The 12,116-nt window shown below is 37.5% G+C and overlaps 1 protein-coding gene across 3 annotated transcripts in view; it reads right to left on the bottom strand.

The window, feature by feature from the left end:
• The window catches only part of LRRC1 (leucine rich repeat containing 1), a 101,816-nt gene that overhangs the window by 27,893 nt on the left and 61,807 nt on the right, over positions 1-12,116 (bottom strand). For 2 of the 3 annotated variants that reach the window (XM_071806985.1, XM_071806984.1), the window contains exons 11-13: positions 7,378-7,493; positions 6,296-6,468; positions 4,646-4,782 (exon numbers count right to left, since the gene is read on the bottom strand). In XM_071806985.1, coding sequence (XP_071663086.1) covers positions 4,646-4,782; positions 6,296-6,468; positions 7,378-7,493 — 426 coding nt within the window. Of the gene's footprint in view, positions 1-1,513; positions 2,739-4,645; positions 4,783-6,295; positions 6,469-7,377; positions 7,494-12,116 lie in introns of those variants that run through there. The other variant, XM_065835806.2, reaches the window with a different exon arrangement.

Consider the following 12,116-nt stretch of genomic DNA (forward strand, 5'->3'; position numbering starts at 1 on the left):
CCTAGGGTGTAGGAACGTCAAACTGTCCCAAATGAAGGCAACAAATCTGGAGCACTCATTTCTTTCTAGCCAAACATACCAAAATAAATATTCCTTCCACTGTCGAAATAAGAAAAATAAATTGATTGCTGACCAGTCCATTCGGGTCAAAGCTGATGCAGAAAGTAGTACCTGTCTTTGGTTAGTCTTTGGGCTGCAGCACCACCTCCACAAGCCTGTCAGTGTACAAAAAGCAACTACCCTGTGACAAAGCACCTATAGCAGAGCTGTAACATGATTTACGTTGTGTTTTGACTTCAGCAGGAGGCAGCAGGTGAACATGGGCAGCTAATTATTTTCATCTGGTCACACATTAGGCAAGGCCCAAATCCAGGCTCTACACGTTCATTTCATCTTGCTGCTGGAGATCTCCTTAACAGATGCTAAGAACAAAACAAACCGCAGCCTCCAAATGAAAAATTGTCATCACAGAGCACAAAGTCTTGCTGCCTCTGGCTTTGGTCTGTCTTTTTTAGGAATTCATTTTCATGTCAAATGGGCTTGCTGAGGTTTACTTTGACTCTGGGTACAGAGTTTCCTACATTTTTAAACTTCTGTTGTGTCAGTCTCAGTTAACTACTTGAAAAAGAAATTTCTACCCAAGGTTGGAGCCAGCTGTACCAAAACCTCATTTTCTTTACGGTTGTATTTTAACAGTAGCTTACCAAGAACAATGTAGGGAACTCTGCCTTGGGAAGAAGGCAATTGCACTACCTCTGAACTAACCCAACACCTATCAACTTTGCAGCATCTTCTGCAAAGAGATCATGCCTTGAAGCTTAGAAGAAGAATCTTTGGGATGAGAAGAAATCATAAAAATTAATGCATTTTGCCAGGTTTGATCTGCATGTTTGCAGATGGCTTGCAAGACCTACTTTTTCAACACCAAAAAGCAAGCAGTGCCTTTTGTAAAATCTCCAGATCAAAATTTAAAATGTTAACTTACAAAAATTGTCAAATATCACAGTTACTAATTTTAACACAGAAGTTATCATGACTTCCCTGATCTCCTTTCCATTCTTCTCCCAGATAGCCTCATACAACCAACACTTACTGGAAGAAATGTTCAACAGAAGAAGGGACGTGGTCAGCCACACATGAAGCGTCAGGTCTTTCATTTTGTTGAAATTTGGGTTCATTGCATTAGTTCACACTAAATATGTCAAATCTTTGCTCTCAACTCAGGCTGCCCAAGTCCCTGCACTGAACAAGTTAGTGGTCTTTGTTAGCTCATGGCACGTACAGAACACAGAGACACTAAAATCAATCTTCATCAGCCTTTTGCAAAATTGTTATTTACTGAATTCAACTCAGTTAATACTTACCTTTAGAAAGAAACCAGAACCCACAGATTTAATAAGACCTTGAAATCAGCATTGGACCACTGGAAGTGCAACACAGTAACAATGACAGTAAATTCCAGTATTAATTCATGCATATTTTAATTGCTATTGTAATGACACAAGAAATCCTCTGAAGCTTTCAATTTTTTTATTATGGTTTTATATATTTATATAAAACCACCAAAGCACTTTAAAGAATCATGCTTTCTTGTGTAATACATAAAACTAGTTTCATACTGTGCTTCTGAAATTTATCATGCTGTTTTTCAAGTTATTTTACAGATGGCACATTTAAAAAAAAAACAATGGAAGCATGAATTTCTAGTGACTGCAATGCAACACGGCATCCAAAACAAGATGTTTCATTACAACTAAGTTAAAGTGTGAGTGCATTATGTAATAAACAATAGCAGTTTGGCCATTTTAATCTTAATTCTGTTTACAATAAAACTAACATTTGTGCTTTGCGACCTAAAATCCCATGATATAAACATAAGTTCTCTGCTGTAAAAATCCCAACAAATTACTGTCCAAAAAGAAAAACATATCTAAAACAGGAGACCAAGTTTAAAGCTACTCACTTTCCTCAAGAATTGCTATATTTAAGATTACTATGACATAAAAGACACAATAAGGCACAACGGGTGGTACAAACAAATGAATACAGTTGTCCATGAAACTTGTTCTCTTCCACAAATACTAAAATATGTACCGCTCAAGATAAATTTTCTCTTAAAAATGAAATACATCACCTTGTTATGCAAGTCCTATACAAAGATTTAAAATGTACACCATCTGAGCTGCCAAAAAAATAAAAAAGTGTATCAATTTTCCACAAAACTATATTTCTCACCAGCACATCCAGCCACTGGGAAAAAGATATCCCAGCACTCTGGAAAAGAAAAGCATCATTTCCCCTGTGTTTAAGACAAAAATATTGTATTCTGCATACAGTAGTGTATTTTACTTAAAAAAGCCTAGCACTATGAAAATTACAATATTGATTTGGAAATTATTGGTTCACTGCCTGGATGAAATAAGGCACTTTCTTCCAGTGGGCAGCACTTTTCACATGTATGGAGACGATGAATCAGGTTCTGGTTGAAAACAAAAAGGGGCTCAGTGAGGTCCCAGAAGACGACAGGAACATTTCAACAGCAGGGGAAGACACAGGAGGTAAAACCTGGAGATGAAACTCTACACAGAAGTGGTCACTCTGTCAATGGCATTATTGACCTCGTTTTTGTTTGAATCCAGTCCTTTAGCAGCATTCATATCATTCCGTAAATTCTCCACTGTCTTTTTCATGTTCTTTAATTCTCCAGGGTGTGGAGTGGCTCGCCTTAGAAGTGTTCTCTAAAAATAAACAGCGCAATAAGTGGTTTTGCCTTTGGCTCTTTGAAAAACAACATACACTTTCAAGGCTTTAGCATTCCCATACCAAATATTAGGTATTGATTTTTCCCCCCCCCCTTTCCTTTTCAAACTATGATACTCTTTATTGAATGTTATTTTCATAGCTACTTGTTTATGAAGACAGTGAAAGAGGCTCTAAGAACTGTCCAGAAGCAGATTTTTTCCTCTCTTGACCTACTAATCTGAAAGCCACTCAAGTGAAGTACAATTACAAGTTAAGAAGATTCTTTCGTATATATATATAGTTGGGATTTTTCCGCCCCCCCCCCCAAAAAAAAAAAGTCCAAGTGATTAAGATCACATTTCAAACAAAAAAAAAAAAACAAACATTGAGCTGGCTTTGAAAGAATCCCACCAGATCTCTTTACAGCATCAAATGCACTTTTGTGTGAGGTTCTGTATGCCTTCCAGCCCCACCACACAGTTTGGTTTTCTTGTCAATTGAGGACAAATGTCTAGAAAGGAAGAAGAGGGAGCATTTCTCTCTCCATCTTAGACGCAAGAACGTCTAACATCATCGTGCTGAAACCTTTACAATGAAAACAAAATTTATGAAAACCCCAGTTAGCATTCAAATTAGAGACAAACATAACACCAAGAATAATTGCACAAATACGTATCAGTATAATACATATATACATGCAATTACTTTTCAGTGGTGTTTGTGTAAACTGTGCAGAAAACAGAACTGACGGCCCACAAATTGGTGCATTGGTCAAGATAGCTTTCAAAATCTGCCCTTCCTCCTCACCAATAGGATCATAAACTTATTTCTCTCCTAAGAAGGTTCTTCCCTCAAGCCAGGCTGTAATACCATGACTGAAAGCAGTTCTGATTAACACCTCAGCCCTCATTATGTATGGACTTTCTCGGGCTGGCACCATTGTTAAGCATCACTCTGAACTCCCTTATCAGTCAGTCTACGAACCATGCTGGTCAGGGACATTTAGTTTCTGCTGCTTTGGATTAAGCAGCCACCTTACCTGAAAATGTAAATGTTCAATTCCCTACTAACTCAGAATTTTATAGTCACTTTTTAAAGTAAGACCATGCTTCTAGCATGGTACAATCCAGACAGTTCCCCGAGGAAGCTCAAGCTGAGCTTTAATAAGGACCACCAGCAAGTTTTTAGACCAAAGAAGTATGCTGAGAATCTGATGGAAGTAGTCTTAATCTTTATGGAGAGTTTTAATTATTAACGAAAGTTAGTAAAGCAAAAGATCCCATTGCACTTTTATCTTCAGGGCATGCAGAGCCCAACTTAATGGAGAGGTCTTATAAGTACAGTGACAGATGCTCCCACATCCTTTGTTTAGGTGGGAAACTAATGAGCAACATTCTTGCTGTTCATGGCCACTATAGTAGTTTCCATGCAAATGGTAGAGGAAAAAAAAAAAAAAGAAGAAGAAATAAAAAGGGAAAGAAAGAGATTGGAAATAGAAATTGGAGAGACAAACAATGGCAAGCTTAATGAAGACACAAGCCAGAGTGCTGGAATTCTAAATTAGACCCACTATACTTTCAGGCAGTAAAGCTTCACAGATGCAGAGAAAGATCCTATCTTGTTTCTGGAAAGAAAACATCCTGAGCAGATGCAGGAAAACAAAGCAAAACAAAGACTGTCCTGAATCAGAACATAAAAGTTATATTCAAAGCAGAAAAAAAATAAAGGCATTTTAAGCCAACAAGAAAAGTTTTGTCAGTCAACATGAACAGTTTGTGCTACAAATGTATGCAAAAAGCATGCAGTCACGGCTGAAATATTTACAGCAAGGGAACTCAGATACTTCGTACACTTTTGCACCAAAGTGAGTGTCTGTGGGTATCTAAAGGCTTGGAAAACATACCATTTCGTTATCCTCTTCATCTTTTTCATCTTCTAAGAAACGAATTGCACTGACTCTATTCACTGCCCGCTCATTCCATGTTTCATCTGACATTTCATTTACCAAACTCTCCAGTGCACCACATCGTGGTAGGTTCTCTGTTAGAACAGTGAAAACATAACTAAAGATCCACAGCAAGTCTAAAACATCAGTATGCTGTATTTTTAATAACCAGTCAGTAATCCAAGATTAAAAATTGGTTATTTCTATTATTTTTTTTTTAAGAGAAAACAGAACTTGCACTAATTTTCTGTTATCAAGTACGCACAATAAACAGTTTCTGTATAAATGAGAAATTTCTCTATTTGGACTGTTTCAGGTTTCTGGCATACTGATTATGTAATTTAACATACTTGCCACTATACAAGCTTTTCTTCTGGATCATGGTTGCCATCTGACATTAGCCAGTTCCCTAAATGGCATTCTGTAATACAGGATCATGGCTTTTACTGACCTCATCCTTTTAGTACGGCTGGGCAAACGCATTCAACAATCTTAATTCCAAGCCTTCTGCCCTTAAAGCCATGAGTTCACTCGGAGAGGAGGAAATCTAATTTCTAGTAGTGAGGCCTTATAGAAAGTCAGCCTGCCTCAGTTACTCTTCTTGAGCTAGCTTAATCCTTCTATAAATATAAAGGGGTTCATTCGTTTACTTATTTTAAATCTTAATGCAATTTGTATTCTTAAAACACAGAAACTGACACAAAACAGAGCCATTTCTACACTTCTATTGCTTTACTGGTTTCTATTTGCTCCATCTGCATAGTACTGAAAGAGTGTAATTAATCTAGGTAAGTCTGAGTACCTACAATACAGATAACTACAGCTGAGCTTTTCTCCTCAGGCCCCCTTTGTACTCAGCAGAGAAGAATTCACACGATTTCTTTAAGAAGTCCGTTCTTGGATGGAATAAATTACTCTCCAGTGGCTTACAGCAAAAGTTTAAATATTAGCTCACATGAATCCCCTTGTATGTTTACACATTGCTATAAAAGCTTGAGGACAAAAAACATCCAGGAGTTAACCAGCCAACAGTGAAAAAGAGTTTCTAGCTCCACCTGACCCAGAGCCAAGTTTCAGCACAAGAGGTAAAAGCAACTTATATTGCAATTCTACACTTGTTGAAGAATAGAGCAGCTACTGTACAGCATCTTTTCTTGAAAGAAAATTAGTTTGCTAAACAATAAAATGTTTACTGCTTATTAATAGCTATGCAATTATTTTTATGGTAAAGACACTAAAGTTGGAAAGCCACCAATTTTCACTAAACATATATGTATTTAGGACGTATAATCAAGGTACACAAATACGGACACCGCTACTTGGCCCACTAGCAAGTCTCTGAATAATGATATAAGTATTCTTCCAGGTCTGCATTTTATTTATTGTAGCTGGTGCAATTGTATTTTCAATAACAGATATTTTTTTCAAGTCTTCTGAAAACTAGTATGATTACCAAAAAAAAGTTTTAAACTTAAAATTCAACCAGAATTTCACTACTTTGCTCATTAGAGCTTATGTACACTTTACAAACCTTTATGGAACACACAAGAGAGTAAAAAAAGTAGTAGTACTTTTGTACATAATGAAAAACTAACTCTAGGCACTTACCTTGGCAACCAGGCTCAGAAGGCATTTGAGGAAGCAATACACATGTTAAAATCTTTTCTCCTGTTTCAGGGTCTGTGTCAGTCTGAAACGTCAGCAAAGGCTGGGACTGGTTATCAGACAACCACAAAGCCTTCAGCTTTAAAGTAGTCAGGGAGAGGGGAAGATACATCAGCCTAGTTCAAAAAAAGAGAAAAGTGAAAAAGTCAGGACAATCTCTAGGAGATTTAATAGATGGTCATGAAGTTGACTCTTAAGTATATATCCCTGAGTTGGAAGAAACAGGACTGAAATTAATGCCTCTAACAGAAGGCATTGCAGTAGCTATCAACTCCAACTACTCCATTCTTTTAAAAAGAATCTGCAGCTTAGCTTTATACCGTAATTCACTGTAGCTGTGAATAACAGATAAAACAATGCTGAGTTTTTTCTGCTGCAGTAAAATGCCCTGGAAGGCAGACAAGCTGCTTCTGCTCTGGAGCCTTATATAGACACGATTGCCAGAACAGAAATATGTAAGAGCCTATGAGACAATTATATTGCATAGATGAGATGCCATTTCCTTTTCCTTTTTTTTTTTTCTTTTTCATTTAACTTTCTACTAAGCAACTGAAGTAATATGCTGGTTTGCTCTTCCATACACTCCTTTTCACACTCCAATGACTGAAGCATAGCAACTAAGATTCATGAGAAGCTGCAAGGTCAAAGTGGCATGATTTGTTACTTGCACTGTATCTTTAAGATAAGACAGTCAGTGTTACTTGACATTAAGGTTGGTGGTAGCTTCAGCTAAAGCTCTACCAAATTGCCTAGGTTCTAATTTTTAATTCAGAAATATACAAATCCAGAGGGTTTTTTAAAATCCTATCTTTCCCTCAGGATCAAAGCAACCCAGAAAACACACTCATGACAACATAGAGTTTGTTACTTTGGGCCCAGGGGGAAGCCTCCTTTGACAATTTCAAAAATAACACTAACACAGAAGTCGTAATTGGTTTTTTGTTACTTCATTCTTAGACTTAACATCTTTTGTTGTTAAAAAGAATCAAGGAAATCCAGCAAAAAAAGTGACAGACATCTCTTACCTGTTTCCAGCAACATCCAGGACATGAAGTTCAGCGGCTTGTGAAATTTCAGAGGGAATTCGAGATAATCTGTTGTCACGTACAGAAAAGACATTAAGACTGCAGCACCCCCCAATCTGTATTAGAGAAAAGAAAAGAAAAAAAAGCCTGGTTTTGTTGCAGTACGATACTATAAACAAAAGCATGTGGTACGGGTCACATAATATGTCGGAGCACATTCCGGTCACGCCGCCTGCCAGACACCTCACCCAGAGGTACAGGCTGCAAACAAGTGTTGGCTTAAAAGCCTGACCTGAAGCAAGGCTGTTGCAGCTGTTTCTTGAACAGCTTTACCTGTGACTAATGTATAACTTTACAAATACCTCGGCTTCCACCCACCTTTTAGAGCAGGGGTGTCAAACTCATTTTCACCAGGGGCCACGTCAGCCTCGCAGTTGCCTTCAAAGGGCCAAATGTAATTTTAGGACGGTATAAATGTAGGTGAAAATGAGTTTGACACCCGTTTTAGAGCCTTCTAAGCCAGGAACAGATCAATAACCACACAGATGTCACTTTTTAGACAACCCTCATAAAAAATATTAGCTGTAACTTCTCAGCTTTTCTAGCTCTGTGTTTTACATATTAATTCTCTCTTTTCTCGTAACTTCAGATACAACCAAGCGCAATGAGGCTTTAGACAAGGCAAAATGCTAAATAAACCAATCAATTCCCAGCAATTATTGAATCCACAAAAACTAATCAAGAGTTCACAAAAAGCGGAAGACTTCATGAGTAACATCTTTGATACTCTGGTTTATTAGTCTAATTTCAAGATAACTCCCATATGAACTGGCTGATTTAATCTCGTATCCTTTGTCTCTAGCAATTTATCCAAACATACGCATCTGCGTTCCCACGCTAATTTTGGGGTGCAAAAGATAGGAGTTTTCAGTTTAACCCTTAAAATATCAATATTTGACAAAGGTACACGTTTTCAGAAAATGAAACCCTCTACATTTGGTTAAGATAAAGCCAAACCCATTCCACCTTTCTGTTCCAGATGGCAATTACTGCTCCTATAAACAGTGAGGTTATTATCTTTAGCAACCTGAAAACTGCTTCAAGTAACTTTTTGTTCCTATTCACAAAGGAAACATACCTTTGCTCGCTTATTACACCGAGCTTCAAAAAGTACTGCTGTTTGTTTACCTGTTCCAAAACTCACTGTGAGAAGGGTAAAAAAACCATATGTTGCTTCTCTTACTCTAAGTATTAGAGGCAGAATATCCTAAAGCCTTTTGAAGCTTTCAAGTTAACTGGACTTAGAACCAAACCACAGGCAGGAAACTTACTGAAAGATCTTAGTTCAAAAATTAGAGGACTTCTATAGCCATATACATGTAAGAAGGTTTCTCTGTTCACAATATAGCCAACATATCACTACACCTTAGTAAAGAGTCCCCAAATCTGAGCTGAAATTATTTATGTGATCTAGTCAACTGTCAGTTTTGTCTTTCAAAATCCACAATTGAGTCCAAACCCAAGTTTGAACTTACAGACAAATACCACAAAAGCTTTTCCACTAGTCAAAGTGAAAATCACATTGATTTAACCTACATTATTGACCATAGAATATGCTATTTTTTTAAAAGGATGCAACTGTGAATTAGAAAATAAACAAGTAGAGCATTTATAGCCCACTTACCTTCCTTTGTATCATAAATACATTTTAAGGGAAAAAAGCAGCAATCAGCTGCTCAAGGCTTCTGATTCACAAGCTATTTACAGTGCAAATTTACAGCACATTTTCTTGATAAAACAAAATCTGGGATGTTTTCCCTTAAATCACTGCACTATAAGATGCAGCTATTTTTGAGTATCAGCTTTCCCAGCCCTGCGTGTAGGCTAGGAGCAGCAACCTTAGCCATTTTAACTCATGAATCAAAGCCTTCAGAAACCAAAGCTCAAATCATGAGCAAACATTTCTTAGTGCAATAATTCTGCTATTCACTTTAAAGCATGTATAGATTCTTAGATAATGTGCCTTGACACACTCGCAGAATACAGTGCCATGTAGAAAAATATTTTTTTATATATATATACACACATACTAAGTGTCTAATTGGTGTAACTAACATGAGGAGCCGTGAAAAGCAAGAGATACAAGTTGTGAAAATTGATGAGCCGGCAAGTGATGCCCTAACCGTACACAAAGTGTTCACATTTCCATGAATGAAGTTTGCGTTATTCAGTCTTGGAGCCCAGAGATCCAAACAGTTTAGCCAAACAAACAAAGGAAAGCCATGCAGCCCTGATGAGACCAAAACTTCTATACTTATGACAATGGAAAAATGCAGCAGTGGAACAGGCCAGCCTAAGTCATCATGCATTTAAAGCAGTTTAATGAAAGGTAACAGTAGAACCGTGGACTGAATAATACTTACAGGGTTATCAATTTACCTGACCCATAATTTTCCAAGCGGCTAACAATTAAGAAAATACAAGAGATGTTCAATTTATTTTTCTTTATCCATACTGGAGAAGAGCATGCCAACAAATGGAGACAGAACATACATACTTCTATTGCCAAAGAGGGTTAGAACTCCTAAGTTACTTTAACTTTGCTCTATCAGACAATAGGAAATTGTTCAAAGGTTCAGTTTCACTCAGAGGTAGCAAAGTTTTTTTTTTTTTTTTTTTTTAATAGGGTAGTGGGGGGAGAGAGCAAACAGATACTGTTTTGTTTTTTTTTTATAAAATTCTTTTTAGAAAATGCAAGGAGCATCTAACAAGTAGCATCAGGTAAGATATCACAGAGAGAAGAGACAAGCTGACACTTAGAGAAAATAAAATCTTTGGCATTTCAAAAAAAGATAGCACCCATCCCACAGTACAGAAAGACATCAGGTCTGACATTTGAAAACCTACACACAAAGTGGTACCACTGAGGCAAAGTGCAGACACGAAACGCCATGCTGAAAGGAAACCATCGTTGTGACCACTATGAAGTAAGAAGGTATCAGAATGTCGCTGGTTTGGCTGAGGGTCACTAGCTGACAGAGAGCCATGCTTTCCCAGGGTCTCATCACATGCTTACCACAGACTTTGCCAAACCACCACAGAGGCACCAACTACACAGCTGAGACCACAAGCCCATCGAACAGTGAAGCACACAGCTCATTTCCAGCACAGACTTCAATCAATGAGGACAAGCATGTGCTCAGTTCTAGGCACATGAGTAACTGTTCCAAAGACTGGAGGCTCAAAGAAGTCCTCACATTCTTCTGTAGTGAGCTAGACATCGGGAAAATGTCTCAAACGAGTTGGACATGTCTAAGTCATATTCCTGAGAATTACTTCATCCTAGCAACTTTAATTTAAGGGTTATTCACTTGTCTCAGTCTACCATCCCCAAAGAACAGCCACCCCAGATTAAAAAAAAAAAAGCCACACACACACATCAGTCAGGGAGAAAATTATCATTACTACAAAGTGCTGATTTTGATATCACTGATTTTTACAGTACTGTAAAATCTGAATAAAACTGCTTATTTGCATTCAGGTGGACTTGCTTCAGATGATGAGTGTCACTAGGTTCCCTTTGGGTTCCACACAAAACTCTATCCTTATGGAAGATTTTTTTTGCCTTTTTTTTTTTTTTTCCCCCCTATCTCAGACTGAGGTTCATTTTTCTAACAGCTTTCTTGTCAAGGAGAAGCAGCAAGACTTGGTCACACATGCAGACGATGTCAGCTTGGCTGCTAAACCTTCACTCTGTGTTTTGATCATGACCAGTGCCCATCACTTCAGCCTCCTGCTTTTTTGATATTCAAAATCTGCTGCTGGTCCATGTTGAACAGTCCTCCAGAAGTGCAAGTCTTAGCACAGCACTTCTCTGCTGATGTTTCTGATGACTCCTCTGCTGCAGACAGACTGTTGTTCTGACCTCTGCATCAGCTGCGTATTTTTGATCACCCAGCTTTTATCGCTCTTATCTTTTACAATAACCTGATGGTTGCCATTTGATTTTTGTTGCTGATTACACATTTGTAGCTTTCTGGAGGTACAGGTTCATCCCTCTCTTTCCATTCAGTTCTCTCCCAAAAAATCCCATTTGCTCCCTTTCTTGAGCCCAGCTGTCAGTTGCAGTCATTCATCATCACAGACCAAATTTCAGCAATTACAATGGCACATCATCACATTGTTAGTGCTCTAAAGCCAAAACACAAGTTAAAGGTGTAGAACTCAGAAGACCTTCTAGTTATATCAGCTGAATAACATATTTTGATCTCAGCATCTGTTAACTGCTCAAAAGCTACAAAACAATTCTGCTGTCCTCTACCAGTTAGCACCTTTCACATAGGTATAAGCAATGCAATAAAAAAAAACAAAAAGCAACCCTGACATTATGACAAATACTGCCATGATAATTCTTTAGCATGTGACTAGAAGTCCAGAGACACATTTCATTTATTCAACTCTTAATACAGCTGTCAGCATCAAGTACTTTCACAAGGTTTATATAACTTTGATAAAAATACTGAGAATTTAAACATAGTTCCTATTTTGTTGTAAAATCTTTTCCAGTCTGTCATAACCAAAATTTTGCTTGGATTCCAAGTAAATAAAGTCAGAATTTTCCTTGGCCCCAAATAAAACAGATTAATTCTTTAATTGCAAGCACAGAATACATTCAGAGGTGGAAGGAACTGCCCAATTCACTAATATTAGGTATTATTCAGTTATTATTAACTTTAAAT

This window comes from Patagioenas fasciata, chromosome 3 (genome assembly GCF_037038585.1).
Source record: "Patagioenas fasciata isolate bPatFas1 chromosome 3, bPatFas1.hap1, whole genome shotgun sequence".
Classification (NCBI taxonomy): domain Eukaryota; kingdom Metazoa; phylum Chordata; class Aves; order Columbiformes; family Columbidae; genus Patagioenas; species Patagioenas fasciata.